The 23,579-nt window shown below is 43.5% G+C and overlaps 6 protein-coding genes across 21 annotated transcripts; 2 read left to right on the plus strand and 4 right to left on the minus strand.

Annotated features, from left to right (window-relative positions):
- The first annotated feature begins 1,231 nt into the window (after positions 1-1,231).
- LOC6734634 (uncharacterized protein ZK1290.10) lies at positions 1,232-8,400 on the plus strand. 14 transcript variants are annotated; one of them, XM_016168155.2, is made up of 3 exons: positions 1,232-1,335; positions 1,391-1,427; positions 7,776-8,400. In XM_016168155.2, exons 1-3 carry the CDS (start codon positions 1,273-1,275, stop codon positions 8,183-8,185), a joined length of 510 nt encoding a protein of 169 aa, XP_016027795.1. In that variant the 5' UTR covers positions 1,232-1,272; the 3' UTR covers positions 8,186-8,400. The 14 variants fall into 14 exon arrangements, with proteins under 14 accessions (XP_016027795.1, XP_016027797.1, XP_016027799.1 ...); XM_016168157.3 differs by lacking the exons at positions 1,232-1,335; positions 1,391-1,427 and adding exons at positions 1,521-1,636; positions 1,703-1,793; XM_016168159.3 differs by lacking the exons at positions 1,232-1,335; positions 1,391-1,427 and adding exons at positions 2,003-2,136; positions 2,194-2,257.
- Positions 8,401-8,691: 291 nt separating this feature from the next.
- On the minus strand, positions 8,692-11,818 carry LOC6734635 (solute carrier family 35 member F5). The gene is made up of 7 exons (XM_016181904.2): positions 11,563-11,818; positions 10,710-11,034; positions 10,509-10,649; positions 10,402-10,455; positions 9,738-10,341; positions 9,267-9,678; positions 8,692-9,208 (listed from the first exon to the last, which is right to left on the minus strand). The coding sequence occupies exons 2-7, from the start codon at positions 10,797-10,799 to the stop codon at positions 9,160-9,162; spliced, it is 1,350 nt and encodes a 449-aa protein (XP_016027803.1). The 5' UTR covers positions 10,800-11,034; positions 11,563-11,818; the 3' UTR covers positions 8,692-9,159.
- A 367-nt stretch (positions 11,819-12,185) lies between these two features.
- LOC6734636 (flotillin-1) lies at positions 12,186-15,328 on the minus strand. 2 transcript variants are annotated; one of them, XM_002081608.4, is made up of 8 exons: positions 15,027-15,328; positions 14,659-14,734; positions 14,044-14,398; positions 13,728-13,739; positions 13,142-13,612; positions 12,936-13,079; positions 12,710-12,874; positions 12,186-12,498 (listed from the first exon to the last, which is right to left on the minus strand). In XM_002081608.4, exons 1-8 carry the CDS (start codon positions 15,076-15,078, stop codon positions 12,481-12,483), a joined length of 1,293 nt encoding a protein of 430 aa, XP_002081644.1. In that variant the 5' UTR covers positions 15,079-15,328; the 3' UTR covers positions 12,186-12,480. The 2 variants fall into 2 exon arrangements, with proteins under 2 accessions (XP_002081644.1, XP_016027804.1); XM_016181903.3 differs by lacking the exon at positions 13,728-13,739.
- LOC6734638 lies at positions 15,310-19,050 on the plus strand. Of its 2 annotated transcripts, none has more exons than XM_016168164.2 (3): positions 15,310-15,445; positions 17,552-18,631; positions 18,687-19,050. In XM_016168164.2, exons 1-3 carry the CDS (start codon positions 15,422-15,424, stop codon positions 18,798-18,800), a joined length of 1,218 nt encoding a protein of 405 aa, XP_016027806.1. In that variant the 5' UTR covers positions 15,310-15,421; the 3' UTR covers positions 18,801-19,050. The 2 variants fall into 2 exon arrangements, with proteins under 2 accessions (XP_016027806.1, XP_016027805.1); XM_016168163.3 differs by lacking the exon at positions 15,310-15,445 and adding an exon at positions 17,345-17,482.
- Positions 15,436-17,323, minus strand: LOC6734637 (cyclin-dependent kinase 5 homolog). The gene is made up of 4 exons (XM_002081609.4): positions 17,029-17,323; positions 16,775-16,962; positions 16,251-16,615; positions 15,436-16,188 (listed from the first exon to the last, which is right to left on the minus strand). The coding sequence occupies exons 1-4, from the start codon at positions 17,194-17,196 to the stop codon at positions 16,025-16,027; spliced, it is 885 nt and encodes a 294-aa protein (XP_002081645.1). The 5' UTR covers positions 17,197-17,323; the 3' UTR covers positions 15,436-16,024.
- LOC6734639 (zinc finger HIT domain-containing protein 3) lies at positions 18,771-19,895 on the minus strand. Its single transcript, XM_002081611.4, has 4 exons — positions 19,551-19,895; positions 19,335-19,495; positions 19,055-19,276; positions 18,771-18,987 (listed from the first exon to the last, which is right to left on the minus strand). The coding sequence occupies exons 1-3, from the start codon at positions 19,616-19,618 to the stop codon at positions 19,074-19,076; spliced, it is 432 nt and encodes a 143-aa protein (XP_002081647.1). The 5' UTR covers positions 19,619-19,895; the 3' UTR covers positions 18,771-18,987; positions 19,055-19,073.
- Positions 19,896-23,579: the final 3,684 nt, after the last annotated feature.

Here is a 23,579-nt window from a genome sequence, read left to right on the forward strand (position 1 = left end):
TGGCGGGCTCATTAATTTCTGTTCAAGGCATCGAAAGACTTTTTTTTAACTTTACGCAAACTCGCTCGTTCCGTTGCCGATTTGTAACAATAAAATACTTGAAGTGCAGACGCGAGATAAAATTAAAACGAGCACACAAAAATAAGTTCGCAATTTTGTTACCATTTTCATTGTGTTGGGTGCAGCTGGGAGTCTCCGAGTGTCCGAGGGCAAGATCTACCCGGGCCAACTATTAATTATCACAATTCAGCAAAGTCTGTTTGTTTTCTGGCCGGACCGCCCTATAATTACCCGAGTGGTTCGCTTTAATTGCCTCAGATATATTAAATGGGTCAGTCGCAGTTGGGTTTTTTTGTTTTTTCCTCAATTTTTTTGGGTATCTTTGCTGCTGTGAACTTGAAAATTGAAATTGTTGTGCGCTGAGCAGTAAAGTACAATGCAAGGGTATACGGAGATCATGACTATGTTTTTGAGCTCGGAGGGTTTGGCATTTCAGTTTGGGTGGGAGTGTTCCGATTTTGCACGGCAAGTAGGTGGGTTCTGGACAACAAACCTATTTCACCACTCTTGTTATCTGGGTTCCATTGTGTTAGTAAGTACTAGCTTTACTCTTTTTCAAGGTCTCGCAATCGAGGCGAGAATATTGCCGCTCTGGGATAAAGAATTTCCGATTTATGGGGGTTTTCATTCTGCGGTCTTAAAAGTCATTACCCCTAATCTGACTCTCAATTCCTAGAAATTTATTACTTTATATTCGCATGCTGATATTAACCAGGGACTTAAACAAAGGACATATGTATATTTTCAATCGTATCGTATTTCAAAATCGTTGCTTAAATCCAAGAGTTGTCTTTTCCAAGGCAGCTGCTGCCTGGATGAATCTATCGGTGACCCAAAAGTACCGCCGGATGGCGGTGTCTATCGATACCGCCGGATGGTGTCCGAGAAACATCACAGTCGTGGACATGCATTGCAAAATTGCTGATATGAGATGAATTAAAGAACGATTTTAAGTTGTGCTAAAGACAAAGTAAGATAAGCCAACTGTGAATCAAATGTATATTCAGAATGTGTGTATTATTATTAAAGCAGTAGGGCACTCCACGATCGGTCTTAACTATATATTACTATTATTATTTTGACCGATAAAGATTAAACCGTCTTTTAGGCAGATTGATTAGGGAAAGTTCTACTCGCAGCTACGACCTGGAGAATGTGCTTTCAGTTGGCTTTCCGCACTCATCTAATTTGGGGCTCATCAAGCAGGACAAGATGACTGTAGCCTTTTTCTTAACCATGATGTTTCTGCTCTTAGCCACAAGTGTTTTCATCAAGGTGAGTTGAATGAATAGATTAGTTCGGTAGCTTCAATACAAATTCTCGCTTACAGGTTGCCTGTACGGCGGCTAGAAGGCGATCCCGCAGAGGTTAGTGCGCTTCGATTGCGTTACGAAAAAGCGGTAATATGATGATAAGATATGGATAATGGCCAATCGAGTTGGGGCACCGAAATCGGCGGGTTTCGATAGCTAGTCAGTTGTCATAAAGCACTTGTTCAGCGAGGACTGCCAAAGTCATGGGTGCAGAGTTCAGTTCGTTTTCCGTGGTGCTTCTGGTCATCATTCTCATTATAGTCGTGAGTAGCTAACGCTCGAGCCGGAAGTAGCCACTACAGGATATCCGTTTCCTTATCCCAAAACAGTTCCTTTCGAATGCCTACCACAAGGCCAAGAGAGCTGGCCTGAGCAGTGATTACAGGTCTAGATCGGAGCGGACCAATGACACACGAAATGGTGAGCGGGAGCTGTAGAGTACACAAATAGGCTTAGAGATACAGTTGATAACTAACTCGTAACTGGTCGCACATGCCAGGTTTATTGCCTTTGGCTATAATTAGCTCTGATTTGCTTATCTGATAGCCTCACAGAATTACCCAAGCTGTCAGGTTGATGCAACGCTGACTTTATCTCTGTTTATCGAAATAGCTTTATCACAATTTTCCCGGGTCTTAATTTCGTATTCCCGTGGTCCTCGACTCATTTGCTGCCACACATTTCCCAGACTCGGTTCAAAATGGATCTCGTCGAGGTGTACTACTTCATATCCTTCATTCTGATATTCCTTATTTTGATAAGGGTGAGTGTGGCTGGTATATCCTCCTGTAGAACTTTGCCTAATTCCACATCTATTAAGGCCTATATCTGTCCCAATCACAAGTGGAAGTGCGTCTGCTGCCTGCAATATCGGCACGAATCTGGTGAGTTTATCCAAGTAACTCCGCTTCTATTAGTCAAGTCTTCCAAATTAGTTCGAGAGAATCTATTGTTTTTTTTGATCAAAATCAGCAGTAAGGGTCAAGTTGGGTCCAATGTATGCAGGGGTCTGTTTCTTTGCATTTATAGTGCTCATTCTCGTATTGCTACTCGCTCGGGTAGGTTGAAACCCCAATGTTGATTAGATAATCATTAGTCAAATCACCCCAATCCCAAGGAGTGCTATCTGTTCATCAAGTTGAAGATCGACGAGTGGAATATGCGGGTATATGCCCGACTTTTGCGCCATGAGATGATGATGCGCCTGGCCATGGAAGGTAAGATCCAGGCTTTTCTGGCTATATAACTTGGCGAAAAAAAGCTGCAAAAGCTTCGCCGATAAGATAATGCCTGTTATTCGATGGGGGTTCTCCAAGATATGGGCCAACAACTTGAATCGCATTCTACGTCGTTTCTCGAAAATACCCAACAGTCTTATTTAATCCATCGTTGACAAGACTAGTTTCCTGCTCTCGAGAAATGGAAGCGATCGACATATTCTACATTTCACTATTATTTTTCCTGGTGTTCGTTGTGAGTCTGCACTTTCAAAATCAGGAATATATCTTTATGTTCCTTTAAAAACTAAAAAGCACACAAATTTTGAAAATGTTTTTAAATATTTACATAATCCTCTAAATGCTGAGAATCCTTTGGCACTTTTCTGTGGGGTATATTCCTGATTTTCAAAGGCAGTCCAATTGATTGAGTCCGGTTTTTTTGCTTTTATAGTTGTGCTATAATGTGAGGAATAATATGGAATTCGGGAATTCCCAAATCGAGAGTAATGTATCTCAAGGTGCGTAAGTCGTTTGTCAGAACAACTAAATACACACATATCACTGTCTTTTCCGTTATTGCTATTGAAGATTGATAAATCTTAAATAAGCTTAAATATTCTTATAATGAAGACTTTCTTACCGCTTCTTTCGAAGTGCAGTTCAAGAGCAAAATGTGCTGTAATAGAGTTATATTCCTGATTTTGATGGATGTGTTATATAACTTTAATCACAGTCTTTAACCCCAATAGTTATGCTACAAGAGCAGAAGGAACATCAACTCCGGGGATTACGATACCGAGAGCATTTCGGCAGGGGGCGTATCCCCAGGTGCGTAAGTCCCGGTTCAGCACGATTGAGACCACCGATTGTGTTGGCTGTGCGCGTGTATGCCTAGTTTTAATCGCAAAATTGTATGCCGATTGATAAGGGTTGTGAGCGATTTGGTTTTGTTTGGTGATTAGGCTGTTTAGCAATGAGTGGCACTGCCTTTGCCATTTCAGCAAGGTTTCTTGTGCGCGGCGAACGGTGGTAAATCGGTGCTGTTGTGTCTGTTCTGGACTTCCGGTCTTAAGTTCTCAGTTTCATAATGCCCTATTACGCTTTTATGATGATTGGCTGGTTCCTCATAATCTCAATTGTATCCATACTGATTCGAGTAAGTTTCCAAGTGATTTATCACAAAACTTGAACCTCTGTCTCATGCCAACGATCCCCCATTGATCTTGTAGGCCTGTTGTCTGTGCGCCACACAGAAAACTCGTAGTCCAACTAGCTCAAGTGGTCGTGGTCCAGGACGAGGTCCTGGTCCTGGGGAGAATCCAGCAAGCCGACAGCCCGGAAGGGTGCTGCACAGCTATAGAATCGATCAGTCAGGAGTAACCCTCAGCACAGGTGAGCAGCCATGAGTCACAAGCGTTTCCCGATAAGGTTATCTATGGTGCCTCCCTTATCGATGGGTTCGGTTGTTCTGTTAGATTCCCAATGTTCGACAGTAGCGTTAATTTATTCAGATGTACGGTCGCAGCTCGGCCATATAGATACTCGTGTATCCATTCCGCAAAATGGGCGATCAGTTCCGTTGGTGCGAGTTCGGTGTCCTGCTGCTCTTCTTCCTGCTGATTTTATACTTTTCCATCAGTGTGAGTTCTTGGCCCAAACAGTGGCTATCAATGCAAATGGAAGTGAATCCGCCAGATAATTGCAGAGATGTGTAGCCCAGAAGCGCCGAAGGAGATTGCCAGTTAGCCCGCCCTTGAGCAGATTCGTTTCCTCGTGTCCCTCGTCGCCGGGATTGAGTAGTCGTCTTAGTTGGACGCCAGGTGAGCAGCTCAGGTGGTCCGCAGTGATTTGTGGCATTCACTTTGGTGGCGAAAATGTTCTTCCGCCCTTTAAATTATGTTCCTTTGTCTGGCTTCAAATGAATAGCGATGAATTAATTACACATTCAGCTATGTTCGCTGCTTTACGCTTGGCTAAAGTCAATGCCTTATAATTCTTATTTACAATAATGAGTTGTAAGACATGAGAAAGGAGCATTTGGTTATTATGCAATGAGTATAGGAAATTACTTAAGTAGGAAGATTTCGAACTGATTTTTTGAACATGGCTTTGAGCGAATTTAAAGAGAGAAAATTCTAAATATATTTCAATACCAATTTTCCATTCGCAGACTAATCTGTTCGGGTTTTAAAAAATATCATAAAAAACTAGCTTTTTTCTTTCCTTTTTTTAGATACTTCTAAGATATTTTAAAAAGTTTTTCTTTAAGTATACCTTCTAAAGATAATAATTTTAATTAAATCTTATCTACCCTAATCTATTAAATAACAGAATATCTGATAATCACGCTAGTTCTTGCACTGCAAGAAAATTACAATTGTTTATTAAATAAGTTTTCCGAACGATCCATATATTTTTCAAGTGCTTATAGAACTATAATCTAGAACATTTGATTTATGTGACATTTGCTTCCTTAATTAGTTTCGCGACTTTCGCAAGTCACGTGCCCGGCTGACATTATCCAAAGCGCAATTATGCGCATATCTGTCAGATATAGATACTTTTACAGCTGGCACACAGGTAATAGAGCGCCCGAGTGAGACAGCGATAGTGGCGCGGCGTATCTTATCGGACTCTGTGCGCCGAGCGCTTATCACATGGCCCTTGACACACCTGTCCGCCGCTCCCGCGATGCGCGCTCTTGTGTTCCCAGTCGCCGATAAGTCTTGGCCAAAAGCCAGCGACGCGCCATGTTATGACAGTTGGCCTAAGGCCTTTTCATGGAGCGAATAACTTCGCCGGTGCTCGCGTATCCACGTGGATATACCGAATTCTCGGATCACAAAATGTCGAATATACCGCCCTACTTGGTGTTCTTCTTCCTGGCCTTCATTTCCTGTGCGGTCACCTTCTGCTGCCTGAGATTCTGCATTTGGGTGTGCTTCGAGGCCAGGGATTCCAGGAGTCGCAGACGCAGACATGGTACGCTTCATTCAAAACAAGCCAAATTTGACTTATTTTCGGTGGCTATCGGAGGGTGTATATAATATATATAGATACTTGGCCAATCAGATGGGTTCCTTGGCCCAGATAAGATTAGCTCGAATTTCGCTCTGCAGAGTTCTCAGTTTTAACTCGCCATTCAAGTGATTCGATTGTGTGTTTTTTTCTGGCGGGAATTGAAACAATGGATTTTTTTATTTTCTATGTGGGGCTGTTCTTTATCTTCTTCCTGATCATGCCCATGGTCTATTTCGCTCTTCAGGTATCTGTCCACCACATTGTTGACCATGTCCCTCGCCTAAACTCTAACTTTTGTTGGTTAATGTAGTTATTAACTATAAACTCCTGACAAATCTTTAAAACTGAGTCTTTTGTATTGCTTTTGCATATTGAAAACTTTGGTACCCTAACTTTAAGCGAGGGATATTAGTTTCCTTCCTTAGTCCTTCACTCATCACTTCTTTGATATTCCCCCAAAAGTTTATACTATGGATTATTCTGAACAAGTGCTGTGGAACCAATCCTCGGGGATTTCAAGATCCGGTAAGACGTCGACGTAGACGACAACGTCAACGCCAGCGTACTGGTATGTATTGATGGCTTGAACTGCCTCTGATGGCTTGATATATTGACGGTTTGATATATGTATTGAGTAACTGATATGCTGTGACAAACAGTGAGTCTGTGTGGGTGGGTTTGATGATCAAGTGCTACCATAAATCCATAAAGCCTGGAGTGTTTGTTTTGTGGACTTTCGTGATAAGCTAGCTGATTTCGAACGTCTTGCAAATATTGCAAATCTGTTTTTGGGGGGTCAGTCTTTTGGAGAGCTCGTTGCAAAATGGAACTCCTAGCCACATTCTTTATACGCCTGCTGATCGGCATCGCGGCCTATGCAGCCCTACAGGTGATCCTCAGATCCAGCATATCTCACTGTTGGTGATTGGTAACCAAGTTCTGTTCTTATTCCCCCAAAGTTCGCTGTTGTTTGGATCTTGAAGTGCTGCTGCTATAGACATCGAAACCCTCGATTAGGGCCTCGTAAGTTACACTGGCTTTGGTTTGTGTGTGCAAAACGCCGGAACCTATATATGGTATATCAGATATATGGAGTAACATTTATGGGGTATTGCCAACCAAACATGGCGGACAATCTAATCTTGGGCGACTAATCAATTGCGTGCCGAACGGCGAACTATGGGTAATACTAGGGTCTACAAAACGCAGTTGGTGGCTGTAGTTCAGCATTGATTCCTGCTCCGCGTCGTTCTAAGTCTCACGATGCACGGATCGGAGCCGACATTGGATTGGGGCAGCGGCTTCGGCCTGCACATAGCCATCTATTTGGCACTGGTGTTCTTCTTTTTCTGCGTTCTACCGCTGGCCTGCTACTACATCCGCGTAGAGAGCCAAACTCTGGCCAAGATCTGCCAGCCGCGATGTCGACGTCAGCAGATGATTCCAGAGCACCATCGTCAGCGATACGGCATTGAAATTGGTAACGTGTGCCAATCCGAAAGTAGGCAGGAAGCAAATCTAATCGGTTAGGTTCGGGCGATTACTTTTTGGCCAGTCTTCGAGAATCGCGGTATGGCGCTGACAGCTATTCTGGGCTCTGTGTTTTCCATTTTCGCGTTGGCCCTGATATGGGTATGTAGTTAACCCTGCAAGCTGAGCTGATCTTAATGGCTTTGAAGCAAAGGAGCCAATAACTGATTTATCTATTTGTTAGCTGACCAACCGAATGTACGACTCAATGGTTCGAAATCGCCGCCAGAGAGAAGCTGGTATGGAACATAGGCCATTTGGGTGACACTGGAAGAAATATTGTCCTTAAAAGTGTTTTTGTCTGTGTGAAATTTGAAGTGCTAATATCACTAATCAACAGCCTTTTAGAAACCCATTTTAAATGTGCTTATCAGGTCGTGTTTAGAGCAGTGTTTCCAATAATAATTAATTAACGAATAACAAACATGGGTTAATTGAACTGTATACATTCTTAAACTACAGTTTAGATTAAATTGTATGGCGTATATAACTACTCTCCTTTAAATGACATTACCCAAATATCAAAATGATCGATCTAATCAAGTAATCTTTAATTAAATTCTTATCGTTCGTCTTATGCGTTATATATTTAAAGACTCTTACTCACTTATTTCTCTTGAACTATTTGCAGAACGAAATGTATTCAACGCCCAAGAGGATCCTTCATCGAACCGCTATGGCGACATATTCTTCATCGAGCCTGGCAGCGTGGAGGCCAACCGCATTCGCGATCAACTGGAAAAGGATGAGAAGGATCTGCCCAGCTACGACGAAGTGATGCGCATGTGCAACCTGACCACTCCCACAGCAGCGGCGGCTGGAATGCCTGTTCCCCAATCGCCTCTCGGCGAACCCAGTCCCATTGGAATCGCGGCACTGCCGGCGCCACCGTATTCGGAGACTGATCCAAATTCCTCGTCAGCCGGAGAGGCCACTGTCATCGCAATGGAACCGATGGAGCCATCCACCTCCCGCGCGGCACAGATTCCACCCAGCTCCGGATCTGGTCCTCCTGCTCCTTTGCCAACGACAGCGGTGTGATCCGTCCGGAGGCATGGATAAATGGAACTGAAGCATTCGCCGTGCCACTCTGGGCCACACAGATGCCACTTTGTGTGCGCTTTCAGTACAGAAATGAACTTGTGTGATCTTATTGAGTACATACCTATTTAAGTTCTAGACATTAGGAGTCGCATATTGTAAATACATATTTTAGGACATAGGATGAAAATTAAAGTGAATTATTTAATTGAAAATAATGACTATTACCTTTGGGGAAGTTCATGATTGAGTAAAATATAAAAATCGGTTCATAATGGTACAATATAAAATAAATAAGTTCTATAAATCATAAATTCAAAAGTCGGTTCTTAATTGGTAAAAGAAAGAATAAATAAGTTATATGAATCATAAACTAAAAAATCTTGTAATCGGCATTATTTAAAAATGAAAAGGTAATGATTTCAGATAATCTAAACTGATTTACCTATATGATATATCGCTGCCACCGAATGGCTATTAACCTCCTATTCAGCAGATTTTAAAGCTTACGGTAGACAAGTTTTATTTATTGTAATTAGTTATCAATATGTGTATATGTTTTCTTATTTTCATATTGTATTGAGAAGTCAACAATTATACAGCTAAGCGCAGTGTGAATACCGAGGAAATAAATTATAGGTTGAGTTCAGCAAAACGTTGTAGACTATCACATAGATAAACGGTATTCGTGGAATCTAAAGCTATTTACAGAGAATAAATACACTTGTAAGATTATAATAAATAGTTGTACGTAAGTTCGCAACACAATAATATCCAACGAAAAATGCACAAATGAGAAACAAAAATCAGGGCCGAGGGGAAATTGTGCAGGACTTGTCCCAATAAGATTTAAGAACGATTCGAAACGAACTCGTGAACAGCCAAGTTTTAGATTGCATTGCAATGAGCAACATTCAAAGTTTGTAGAAGCCCAATTTTTACAAAAAGCCTCCGTTCGTGATTATTGCTATTGTTTAATCGCTGTTGCTTATCAGCGACTCCTGTTGTTCGTCATCGTTGACCCTAGGCGAGAAATTATGTTGTTAAAAGACAGTTCATATTGCCAGAACACCAGACTCACCTAACAATGCTTGGCTTATGGCACCGGCAGACTTTTCTATACACAATCCTAAAGAGCTTCATCAGGGGGTCGGAATCGTCGTTTCGCATCAATAGCGAAACGAACACCAGGGCCACAAAGATGGGTATCGAGCCCATGTAGAACATCGGCGAATACGGTTTGTTCTTGAGCAGGACATCGAACAGGATGGCCAGCGGAATCTGTAGCGACATGGCCAGCGTGCCAATCAGTGAGGATGTCAAAAAGCAGCCCCACAGCCAAAGGGCCTCCGACAGCACAGTGCCAACTAAGCCATTCAGAAACAGAAGGGCAAACTGCCCTTGACTGGGCAGCTCAAAGGTTTCTATTTTGGTGAAGTGGAGAATAAAGAATATTGGCCATAAAAGCAACATATTCCATAGACCGACAAAACCTGAATGAGAGCCAGAAGATAAGCAACAATCAAACTCAAAATTTAGCAATTTTACTCACCGAAAAACAATGGTATATCGACCTTCTCCTCCGTATCGCTTTTTCGCTTCACGAAGACCAGATAGGCGGCATAGAAGAAAGCGCTGAATAGGGCCAAAAGGACGCCTCTGGTCATCTTGGTATCGTGTAGGTCGTTCATGGTGATGGCCACCACACCGCCAATGTTCATGGCCACCGCAATCACCTTGGTGATGGTCAGCTTGTCACCTGTTGCCGAGGGAAAAACGGCTGCCAGGCAGATAATGAAGAATGACGATGTTGAGCTAACCAGTGTTATCATGGCCGCCTCGTCCATTTCCAGGGCCAGCTGAAAGAAGTAATTGGCCGCAAACCAGAGCAGACAAAAGAGTAGCGCCGTCTTTGCCGTTTTGTGGTGGGTCTTTTGGCGCCTAATTCTCAAGCTGGCGGCATACGAAAGCCTGGCCATCAAGGCATCGGTGGCTTCGTGGGCAGACATCTCTCTGACCTCGGCCATCTTGCTGAAGCGTACACTCCTCACACTGGAATCATCGCTTTCGGTGCCCGATATTGAGTTAGAGGTGCCATTGGCTTGGGCTCCGGCTCCTAAGTGGGGCGATCTGATGGGCACATAGGTGGGGTCTCCCTAGTAGGTATAAACATAGGTTACTTCTTTTTGTACATAATATACTGTATTATTGCCTACCAAAACAGCCTGATTAGAGTAATAATTCTCGTCGTCTGCATTCTGCTCCATCATCTAAGGGAAGAATCATTTAGTAGGGTTAATATATGGTTTACTTAATATCATACAGCATAGTTTCCATTCTGTCGCTCGCATGACTCCTTCCAAGGAGCCAGGATACCGATGACTAGCAGGTAAATGCTGAACATAGATGTTTTAAAGTATGTGCAGAAAAAGGGCTTGTCAAAGTTGGCCTCATTGTACAGGAACTAGTAAAGTAAATCAAAGTCAAAACCAATTTCCAAAGGTTTTTAGTGCACAGTTCTCACCTTTGTCAGCTCACTGGAGGAGACCCAAACCACATCGACTAGTACCAGTATTGATATGCCCAACAGAAGTCGTTGTGTGCGACCTAGCATGATTATTCGCCTGTTTTTCGATTGTTTTCCAAACGAACTTCTTTTCTTTTCCCGCCACTTGGAGGATGTCTTGCTCCTTCGGTTATCTGTTGGCAAATAACTATTTACGCTTGTGCCGCCAGCGTTTTAGTTTCATTGTTGCGGTGTCTTCAGCTTCTGCTTTCAAAAGTGATAAAAGGTTCGCGGTCCGTGGATTTTAGACAGATAAACCTTGGACTTTAGGTAGCCATTTCAGCTAGAATGGAAAAATTGGAGGGAGTGTGTGAGTGCATAAAGTTGGTAAGGAACTGCATTTATTGATTTTTTTGTTGACGAGTGGGTGCGGCATTATTCAAGGCGCAAATTACTATTTAACACGTTTGAATCGAATCGCTTTTGTTAGGTAGCAGCAATTCGATTAACAAAGCCATCCGTCAATTAACATCTGCTTCAGCCGATATCTCCATCCAATTAGGGATTATCGCCGATCGCGGTGATCAGTTAAGTATAAACAAATTAGCAAGATTTCGGGGGGACTGACTGATAAGATATGTGGCTTGGGAAACCAATTGTTTGTTGGGTAAATAAGAATATATTCGTAGACGATGAAGCGGGGGAGGGGCGGAGTGGGCGGCATGTTGTTGATAACGGGACAAAAACAAAATCAATAAACACAGGCAGCGATATGGAGTCTGAAAAAGTCAACAAGTCTACTGGTCATCACTTAATTGAGATATTATCAACAGTTCTGCGGTTATGCTTGGCTAATTTATGCAGTTTTTACCACTTGATTCCTCTTTTGAAGACGGAACTTTTTTCCTTCCCACTGCCGCAAATGTTTTCTTTGTGTGTTTGTTGAGCGGAAACAGTCGTTTTTGTTTTTTATTTACTAAGAATTGTCTTAACTCAAGTGGGTATTTTTTCAGATTATACTCTCGGGAGTAATGTGCGTTATAATACTGATATTCTGATTATGATTTTTTATCCGCACAGCTGGACAGAGCTGTTATTAGTGATGGCACAACATCAACCTATTGAAACTATCGATGATTCAACTTCTTAGATCTATTCCTATTCTTGAATTTCACTAAAGCTGAAAATATTTGAGAGAAGCAAACTTCGCTCAAGGCTTCATCAGAAACCATTGGCTGATTAATATATAAATAATAAAATTGGATTTAAAATTAATAAAACAAATTAGTCCACATAACTTAAGACCCGTCGGTTGATGATTAATTTAAAGGCATGGCAACGCTGGTTGCCCAACGTATTTATGTCAAAAGGTGGCAGCACATGTGCGCCATTGAAAAGTGTGGCAATGTGGAATAACCGCCAAAACATTTGGTATTTTAAAATGAGCAACTTCCTTTATATTTGCCGCCCTATAAAATAAACTCCATTTGTTGATTCAAGGAAGAATATTTATTCCACGCTTTGTGCAATACACTTATATAAATACATTATACATGTAATACAAAATATTTTTGCTCCTCTCTCTGAGTGTGTGTGTAAAACATGTTGCAAAATTTGTCGGGTTAGCACAAATATTCAATAATATATTAATTATAAAGAAATTTAAATGCGTTCGATTTCAGTTTTGAAGTATTCGATCGTTCAATATAGCGTTATTTCTTTTTTTCTTATTTTCGTTTTGAAGAGTACATAATTTTGTGTGTTTTTTGGTTTTCTTTTGGGTACTTTTTTAGCCAGCATGCACAGACTGAAATGAAGAGAAAGGAAACGTAAAGTGAATCGAAACCAGGGAATTGATATCGCAAAACAAGGCTCAAATCAAACGTAGGTAGCAAACGAAAGCAGCGTCCTCCTGTCTACAAAGTCTTTTGATTGCCATTTGTTTTGTTTTCGATTGGGTCGTCATTCATTCACCTCGACGATCTCCGAAGTTAGATAAATTCAGAATTGGAACGTACCCGAGCAATGTCCACGCCGGTTATGTTCTTGACCAGCTCTGGCACTTTGTTGACGATCGACAGAACCTCGCCGGTCAGCTTGGCAGCACCGATATCGCCAGTTCCGCTGGACACCATCGTGATCTTCTTAGCCTGCGACAGTGGAGCAGCCACCTCGGCGGCAACCTGCGAATAAGATTCAACATATATTAAATTATAGATTCTATTAATCTAACCATTGACTTACCTTTGGCAGTGTGTCCAGGAGCATCTCCACCATGGCAGCCTCGCGGTACTCGCGATAGGCCTCTGCCTTCATGGCCATCTGCTCGGCCTCTGCTTTAGCCTTGGCCGCAATGGCAAAGGCCTCAGCCTCACCACGGATCCTTATCTGTTGCAAAGAATATGGAGATTAATCATAGTCTATACGCAAATATATAGATGGTATCTAACCGATTCAGCCTCCGCCTCGGCTTCCATGACCACGCGCTGCTTGTTGGCCTCGGCCAATTTCTCCATGCGGAACTTCTCTGCCTCGGCCGGTCGGCGAATGGTGGCCTCCAGCTCTCGCTCGCGGCGCATGATCTCCTGCTCCTGGACGGCAATCTCCTGCGTGCGCTCGATCACCTTCACCTGCATCTGCTCCTCCTTGATGCGCTGCTTGGTCTTGGCCGCCTGCAGCTCGTAGGCCATCTCGGCCTCGGCCTTTTTGGTCTGCACTTCCACATCGTATGCTGCCTTCTTCAGCTCAAAGTCGCGCTGGGCCTTGGCAATATCGGTATCGTTGAGGAACCGCGCAGCCATGCGTTGCTCCTCGGCAATGGCCTCCTTAATGTGGGCCTCCGCTCGGGCCTCAGCCTCGCCAATGCGGGCATCGCGCTTCACCTCCGCCGTGCGGGCCATACCCAGTGACCTCAGGTAGCCCTGAAAAAGGAAATTGAGCGCGTGGAGTTAGTATCCCGATAGTCACACAGGAAGCAGAATTTGATGGACGTGTCCCAACGATTCCACACACAGGCGGTTGGGCGGACATACGCACCTTTGAGTCGCCCTACAGAGGATCCATGTGGACATGCAAGAAATATATATATTCACATATATACAAGAGGTTATTTGGAAAAAGGGGGGCTTAAAGCCGGTACACAGTGATGGGAAAATTGAATAAAATAAAGAAAATCTAAAATAGAAAATAATTTGTAAGAATTTGTAAATAAATTTCTGTTCAAGTATACAGAACCTAAACTTTGTATCCAGACTAGCAAATATTAAGATACAGAACTCATTCCCATCACTGCTGATGATTGGGTTAGTTGTGCGAGGATTGTGGTTAAAAGTAATCGTTTGGAACTACGCACCTCCTCATCGCGCAAATCCTTGATGGTGTAGGAAACCACGGTTATTCCCATGTTAGCCAAATCGCTGGAGGCCACCTCAAACACCTGCTTGCTGAACTTCTTGCGGTCCTTGTAGATCTCCTCCACGGTCATCGAACCCATGATGGCACGCTGATGCCCCTCCAGGGTGACCAAGGCGATGTGGTTGATCTCTGCCTCTGATTTGCCCAAGAACTGCTCACAGGCGGTCAGCAGCATGTCCTCGTTCTGACCCTGGACCTTAACCTGTGCAATGCCCGTCACCGAGATGGGTACTCCTTGACTGGTGTACACGCACGGACTCTCTACCTGTAGGGTCATCGTGTTCAACGAAATTCTGGGGAAGATTGGCGGACATTTAACATCTGAGGGCTTGTTATCTTAAGACTAGGGATTCAGATACGAAGCCACAAATATGAACTGATATTTATCTGATAAACTAAAATTATTCTATCATAATTTAAGAGCTTATCACATTAATAGATTTAAATAAAACCGAAATCGTAGGAATAACATTTCGAATGCCCGCACTTTTCAGCGCCTTCCTAACCTGTGGCTTTTCGTTGGAGCCCCTGATCTAAACCGGTTAAAACTTACCGCTGAACCTGCTGGCCCACTGGCCAAACGAATGCTCGTCCTCCCGGCACCAGAAGCGGCTTCATGTAGCAGCACCCTGCGCAGAAAACAAACAAAAAGCACTTTGTTTACAAAACATTGCAGCATTTGGATAACAGCACCGCAACGCCGTTCGAATGCGCACGCATGGCTTCGGACTGCCGCATATTCAGCTTCTTCCCCTGTTATCCCAACAACAACATTTGCGGTACACAAAAATCGATAGTGACGTCACTCGGGGTGGGGTGTATATGTGTGTGTGTGTGCGTGACAATTTCATTTTTATTCACCGACTTATTTATTTAATCGATTTGACATTATTTTGAGCATATAAGGATCGTGTGATTTACCAGAGACAACTAGAGCCTCGTTGGGGCCGCAGGTTACAAATCCCCAAGTCATTTCTGCAGCACTTTTTTGTTATTTATTTCAGAAAATGCGTTGCTGCTGATAACAGCTTTGGTTTTATCTGCGTGTTAACACGGTTTTCCGATTATTAACTATATAGCGAATTATCCGATCCACAGGTAGCCTTGTTTATCCGTCTAATAATATGTATAAAAGAATTTCCGAGGTACTCGGTGCTTAAGATTCAGAAATCCGACCGGTTCAGTTAGCAATTCGTAGCACAATAAAAAAATCTCTCAATCTGTAAAGTTCTCAATTTCTAACTCGCGAGTGCGCAGAACGACTTTAACCCCTATTGAGTGCCGGTGGTTGAGGCGACCACTTCAAAATATTCATCATGCTGCGACCACGTAGTGCTGCGGTAAGTGTCTTTATTGGTTTAAAAATCTAGGTTACATCTCAATTTTTTGATTCTAATTTACTTAATGACTCATATCATTCAGAAAGATCGAAATTCTTAGGAATCCACAATAAATTTAATAAGAAAATCGTCGATACTCAGGCTCCACTCATTAAATTTGGAAACCAGAAGTCTTGCCTAGTTTTTAGTTTTTGAAAACAGAAACTAGGATTTCAAATATTTTTTGCACATTTAAACATTTTTCTGATCTTAACGATACATTCAATAACAAATTTTTAAAAAATAAAACGATTTTACAGAATCAATAAGTGTTTTATAGATAAATGTTAATTTGGCAGCTAAAATGGCTATATTAAGTGTCACATTGGTAGGGATTGTCATAAATCAAACCTTATGCTTTTGCTTTGGTAAATCAAACTAATGAAATTATAAAGAACATTTTATCTTAGACTATAATCGAACTCTACTGCAAGGACATACATATATAATTAAAAGATCTTTGCTGGACAAAGTCTCGCGTTTCGGCTTAAGTCTAATCAAAGGTCGTGAAAACAGTGTCTTGGAAAGAACCTTCCGACCTCAGTGTCCCGAAGAGCTGCTGTCCGTAAAGTAAGGATGCTGCATCGCGGCCTCCGCGCTAATTCGCTGATTTGGCCGGCAGATGAGCAGCTTTTGCAGCAGGTCGCGTCCCTTGGAGTTTAGCCTAGGGACCAGTTGACTCCACGAGGTGATGGCCGGAAAAGCTAAAATGTAAACGGGTTTTCAATATTGGTATCACACAATAAAATGCGTCTACAATCCCTACATGGAAGCGCCACATAGTCGGAGAGGTGCGAAACTCCTGGCCAGGAGTCCTCGTTGGGGGTGCCCAGCACACGGAAGATCTTCATCAGCTGGTCGAGCACGTCAGAGCCCGGAAACAGCGGTCGTCCAGCGTCCGCCAGTTCGGCCAAAATGCATCCAGCCGACCACATGTCTATGCTGGTCGTATAAAGCTTGGCTCCAAACAGTACATCGGGTGGTCGGTACCACAGGGTCACCACTTCTGCGGAGTAGCACTTCACGGGAATGCCAAAGGCTCTAGCCAGACCAAAGTCAGCCAGCTTTAGCTCGCCGTTTTTGTTGATCAGCAGGTTCTGTGGTTTCAGATCGCGATGCAGGACATTATGGCTAGAATGGGATAATGTCGCGTAAGTTAAGTCTCAGTGCTATAAAATGGATATCATTCGGAAATGTGCCACAGATGAAGATACTCCAAATAACACTATATTCTAACTATCACCGACAAAAGATAAGACCTAATCCAGTGCTGATACATATATAGCATACCTGTGGCAGAAGGCCAGTCCGCGGAGCAGTTGGAGCATAAAGCTCCTGCAGACGGCCATGTCGATCTCCCCGTTGAGGCTGTCAAAGTACTTCTTGAGGTCCTGGTCGCAGTGCTCGAAGACCAGGGTAAGTTTCTTGTCCGAGTGCAGGACGTCTATGAGGCGGACAATGTTTTTGTGCTTCAGCTCCTGCAATGATGGCAATGTGCCGATTTAGTTTCTAAGCTGGAATCACTTCTCGCTCGTCCGACTCACCTTCAGCAGGCAGATCTCCCGGAGGGCAGAACTCGGCACACCCTCGTCGTCCTCGTCCAGTCGCACCCGTTTCAGGGCCACTATTTCCATGGTGTCGCGGTTGCGGCCCTTGAACACCGTGCCGTAGGTGCCCTCCCCGATCTTCTCCATTTTATCGTACTTCAGCATTTTGCTTTTGGTGTGTATTATTTTGCGTTCAGATGGAAAACTCCGTGGATTATTGTTTTTGCTGGCCAGGGATTCGTGCGCCTAACAGCACACTGTTATCCGCTTACAGCACGCGGTGACTAACCAACAGCGCAGCTGACAGTTTGCTGTTACCAAAAATACTCAAATATATCATTTTAAAATTTTTTAAAAACTTTTTGTTAAAAGTAGTTGGATTAGTTTATTTTGACACAATATTAGCTAAACATACGAATATAGACCGACAATGATAGATAGCGATCTTATGGTACTGCAATGCAACAATGTAGCAGAAATACAAGTATAAAAGTTTTCCAATTTCTTTTGCCCTTTGCAGAATACCAACTCTGGCTTACTATGCCTGCCCGATGATGTTCTAATGATAATTTTTAGTTATCTCGACTTGAAGAATCAACTAAAACTGAAGCACTTTCATTTCCGGTTTAAAAACTTAATGCCGTACGTGTGGCGTGCTTATAACAAATCTGCACATATATCCTTGATTGAAATGCAGCTGAGCGACAAGGATTTGCGATTCTTCCTGGAAAGTACTCAACAAACCCTCAGTACCCTGCGGTTTAAAATGAATGAAAGATCTAACTTCGAAATACTTACCAGCTATAGATTTCCCAATCTGAAAGATTTTCGATTTTCAACGCATTCGTTTTCCTTAAACGATGCGGACGTTCCACGAATGTTGATGACTTTTCCAAATCTGACAACTTTTAGCCCCCATGGAAAGTTTACTGGCAAACACTTTGAAGAATTGGAGTTCCTCGAGAACCTCACGGTCTCCTATTGTAGCAAATTCAAAGTCGCCAACTTGATACAGATCCTGAAAACCCGAAAAATAAAATCCCTGAAGCTGGGAATCTTTGATACTGACCAGATCTCGAATACAGAACTGCCCTGGAATGGGATTAGAAACCTAGAGCAGCTGCAGTGCTACCACGAGGAAATGACGGTGTGGTTCCTATCGAAACTGGAACGTTTAACTCACTTAAAGAAGCTATTTCTTTGTGGTTACGTTAGTAACGGATTTCTGAGAGAGATGCTTATAGCTGCAAAAAGAAGCACTATAAATATGATCGAGATAAACCAAAATATATCCATCTTTCTTGAAACTAACGGTTTAAATGTGGCTATTAAGACCCTGAAGGTGGCTAATTTTGGTATGCATGCGTATCAGCATCTTCACATTAATGTCAACGAATTGTATATACAATATTCGATTTGTGTGGACGAAAGTAAGTTTCATAGCCTAATAGAAAACCTAAACACACACGAGGTCCTGGGCTTATACCGCTGCACCTTCGGATTCAAGGAGTTCACATTCGATGCAAAGAAACTGGGGGAAAACCGTACTACAGCACTTAATATTTATGTGGAACTAAACACGTATCTCAGCTCTAATAGGGTTTAAGTATTTCACAACAAATATTAGCTTTCGTTTCTGATATTTTTCTTTACAGGATGCCATCCCCGTGACCTGGAAAGTGAAAGGGGAACATAGGCTTTTCAAGCTGCACATGGAGCATCCAAAAATCACTTTTAACTCCGATCCAGTTTCAATTTACTTTGATTGAGTATGATTGCCAAAGAACAAAGCTGTAGATTGACATCCAATTTGATATGCTAGCTCCTGATATATATAACTTTAAATGGCCGAGCCAAATAATTAGTTTGTAAATTGGGTATGGAGATGATTCATCCTTGCCCGCGGACATCAATGAGGAGTTTCCAGGTGTTCTTCAATGCAAGCCCACCAAGGAGCTGCGAAGGAATGGCAGTACTATTAGTTACAAAATATAGGCTTAGTTTTATTGAGACTGTGAATTACGTTTGTGTGTCAACTCAATTCAGGAGTACAACTCAAATTCAGTGCGCTCCGCATCCGTCATCGGTTCGACGACTTGAAGACAGGCATTGGCGAACTCCACGAAGAGTGGCTCCTGCATGGCGGCCATCATGGCCGACTGGGCATTGATGGCCACATCAATCTGCTGGAGCAGAGAGCGCAGGTGGGGATTGTGGAGCAAATTACGCAGTTCCTGGCAGTTCTCTGTACGGAAACCATCATACTGTAAGAAGTGTGTATAATTGCGAATTTAAGCACCTACCTAGTTGCTGGAGCTTATCCGCGGGAACTGTGTCGTCGGTGGGGAAGGGCACATGAAGCGTAGGTTCCTCCTGGTAGCCAACTTCAGTCTTTTTAACCTCGGACACCCTTGTCGCGCATTGGGGCGATTCACTGTGTGCCTTATAACAAGCCACAGAGCAGCTACATTTTGCGACACTTATTATCTCCGTAGTGAACTGTTCGAATAGCTACTTACTAGGGTGCCGAGCATTTGCTGCACTTGTATTTTCTCAAGTTATCCACGCAAATAATGCATCTTTCCATATCGTCAAATTCAATGTCGCGTGCAAAATAAAACTCAGCTGTGCGAGTTTTATACCCTCCAGCTTTTGCCGCTATCAAGGGTTCCAAGCCGCTTCTGGTCCGCTTGAACGGCGTTCTGTTTTTGGCGGTAGAGAATCAAAAAGTTAAATGCAAACTTCAAGCAGAATAATATAAAAATACGCATAAGATCTCGTGGCTGCATGTTAATTTAGTGAGAAAACAAAACTAGTGGAGTTCTACGGCGAGTGTGTTACACATTGAAACGAATCCCATAGCTTAGGTAGATCGTTCTGTAGCTGCCAGCCTTCGTCAACAGATAAATTCTATCTTTGGCGCCATTACTTTTTATTTGAATTTGAAAAATATGCTAAAACGAGTAAAATGTTTAAACATTATTTAGATCCTCGTTTTTCAGAATCATTGCATTTGGGAACATTTTTCTGACTGTATGGGGATTGCATTATCGCAATTTGACCAAAACAAAATGACCAAAGCGAAATGGAGAACTTTAAATTCAAATTTGACATGACTAGACCGACTCCTCATCATAAATAAATAAAAACTTTATAAAGTCAGAAAGCTTCAATCTACTTTTTAACTCCTGGGATAGGCTGTTTTCTGTATCTCACTGACTTACATACTGAAAACGTTTGAAGATTATCCACAGGTATTTATTAACCATACGATTAGCGGAGTGTTTGGTCAGATTAAGGAAGACATAGAGTCGTCCTGCCCTTTTCCGGTTACGGATTGCCTTATTTGATTGTATGTATCCTGTGTATCCGGTCTGTTTGCTTTGGCCAGTCTCATTTATGGGCCATCCCGGGCACGTCATCTTCCGTGAGGCTTCCGAGCAAACAAACGAGGAACGCTTATCATGGCCCTCCCATTTTTCCGCCCCAAAGCCCCCCAATCCGTTCCCCCCGCCGGCGTTGGCAATGCGCAGTCTGAAGCCACCTGGCGAATTAACCGAGAATTCGACAAGCGCGAGGGGAGCAATCAAATGACGGTCGTCGTGTCCGCAAATTGTAAACATATCCTGCACACGGAACGTACTGAAACGGAACGGTCCTTCCCGGGAAGAAGTCGTCCAGATCCGCTCCAGCTCCAAAGACAGGTACAGTTAACCAGAAGTAAAAATAAGTACAACAGTGAGGCTCGATTGGCTAACCGAAGCATGGAATGCCCTTTAGTATCAAGCTTTCTTTTTAATGAAATGAAATGATATGATAATAATGATAGTCCTATAGGCAATGCCTTTGGGTTATAACTTCTGAAATGAATGAGTGAATAAGACTAGGGCTTACAGTCCTGTATACTATAACTAACCCATTGAGATCCTTCGTGTCCTGCTCACAGACTGAGCCATAATAACCTCTGCGAGGGTATGGCAAACAGCGAAAAACTTTTGGTGGCAATAAATGACTTCAATGACTGACTGACTGACCGGATGGGGTGGTCTAGGTGCATGGCTATACTCGTATATGAATCGTTTTTTCTTCTTGTTTCTGTTACCATATTTTTGGGGGGACTTGTAGCCGGGACTGGTTGTTGTTATTTTCAATCGTTTTTGCTTTGTTTTCTGAGCGCTACCAATTGGATTGCACAAAGAAAAACGAGTGGTACAAAAGAAGGCAAAGGATGCAGGCTAACAAAGAGTTTGGGGCTGTGGGACTGGGGAATCGGACCGGGTAACATGATGTGGCGCCTCTGCCGCTTCCGCTGTTCGTGAGGCACAAGCGCGATAATTGCCAGCGTTATCCGCTCGGCCTGCCAGTCAAATAGGCGCAGCAGCAGAGGCGCTGGCAAGCAGCGGCTATCGGCGGTGGCAGGGATTTCGGGGGGGCAGGAAGACCCTTCGTGTGACTCGCCTACTTTTGATTTACAACATTCGTGCAACATCAGCAGCAGTGTATCGCCAAAAGGAAAAGGGGCGACCAATGCAAACAGCAAGAAGAAAAGCGAGACACACGCCACCAAATGGGGCGAAAGTTTCTCGCGGGGTGCAGTAGTGGCATTTTCCGAGGGCAGGTGTCGTTCGTTAGGAGTTTTCAGCGTTTTTCATTCCCGGCTTTTCCCAGTTACCAAATACCAACTACCAACTACCAGTTACCAGCTAGCCGCCAGCGAAAAAGCCAAAAGCGATATTAATAGATAGCGGCACTTTTCGCTTCGTTTTTATCGCCCGAAAAGCCAAACGAGGAAAACACTGGAAGGTGGAAAATAAAGGGGGCAGATAGTCCTGGCAATTGGGCAGATTGACAGATCATGCAATCGTAGTGGCACAGCGTTTATAGTGCATATAATGAATATTAAATTACATGCAACACATATGGCTTTGGCAGTCGAACTTCCTTAGCGCGAATTTACTTTTCAAAAAGGTTTGGTTTCTGTGGAAGCAGTTTTTTTATCATACTAATCACAAATTGTGGAGACTGTATGCCCCATAGATTCTTGATCCTTAATCATGGTTATTTCCCGTATAGCGAAGATCGCCTGTAGTCCTTCCAGGTAGTTGGATTCATATTGGGTGCTAGCAGGCATGCAAACGCGACATCTGTCAGCCTATTCGATTAGAATTCGCCGGAGTATTGGATAGTGGACTAGTGGGTCATCAAATGGATTCGAAAATAATTCGAAATGCCGAACGGATGCCGGGGAACATTAACTATCAGCAGGAGACCACGATGGAATGGGGCTGCGAGGACTATATGAATCCCAATGGCTTGTAATTTATAACGCAATCACGTGCCACATTCGACGGCGTCGAGCAAAGGCAAAGGCGCCAAATATATGAATATATATATGAAACGAGAGCGACTAAATAATTTGGAAATGATTTACAATATGACCGGGACGAGAATGGCCGGAGGCACAGCGATTCCGGAGGTTCATAAATCTAACTGCATGACGAAAAGATGCAGTCCTAGAGTCCACTAGAATGGAGTTTGTCTGTAGTTCCTTTGGGGCGCCCCGGCGAAATGTGTTGAAATTACAGGCTGCAGCCGGGAATGATGCATGACTGGCAGGCCAAAAAAAAAAAGTGGGCAGATAGAGTGGCCGTCCGGCGGAGCAGGGCATTCCCGAAAATTGTCATATAAAAATGCGACCCCGTGGCGCTAATTCGGTTATGTATTGTCAGTGGGCCTAATCTAGCGGGAAATGGCCTTTGGCGGCCGAGCAGCTCGGATGGGTGGCTTCCACCGCGTACGCCCAGCGATGCTGAGGCGATAATTGCAATGGCAGTCATTTCAATTTGCCCGCTCCGCAATCCGCAGTCCGCTGTCCGCTGTCCGCTGTCCGCTGTCCGCTGTCCAGAATCCGCTCCCCGCGAGGCCGCTTTGATGGATGGCAGCGGCCTGCAGTCCGTTGCTGTTGTCAAACACTTCGCGCCTTGGCCATTTGTCTTCCGCCGCTGCGGCTCTAGTTGCTCTCATTCCCGATCCTGCTGCTCCTCCTGCCCCATCTCCTCGAGCTTATGTTGCAGATAACGCTGCTCATCCTAAGGGGTAGCTCAACTCATTGGCGGAGCTTGATGGAACAGGCTGAGTTAGCCGATTATGGATGTAGAATATTCAGTATAATTAACTTTAGCTGAAGCTTCAATAGAAGCTTATTGATTTAATAAAGGGTATAGTGGGAATTTAAATATCTTAGCTTACTATTAATCAAGCTCATGCGCCTCTAAATCCTTTTCCCATGAGTGAAATGGATCCAGGAACTGTTAGGGCAACTAATCGCTGCCTTGGCCAACTTGTTACATACGCCACGTTTTTATTTTGACTTTGGCCACTTGTTCTTTTTTTGTTTGCCGCTCGGTGCCTTAATTAAAAAGCTGCAGGCCGCTTTAGAAGTTGCACCGCGAAGTGAGAGGAGGAGCACAAGGAGGAGGAGGAGGAGCAGGCAAGTAGCGGGTCCGCCGGGGTATTTATGACTTGGCACGCAACGGACGGAGCATGAT

Source organism: Drosophila simulans, chromosome 2R (assembly GCF_016746395.2).
Source record: "Drosophila simulans strain w501 chromosome 2R, Prin_Dsim_3.1, whole genome shotgun sequence".
NCBI classification, from domain to species: Eukaryota; Metazoa; Arthropoda; class Insecta; order Diptera; family Drosophilidae; genus Drosophila; species Drosophila simulans.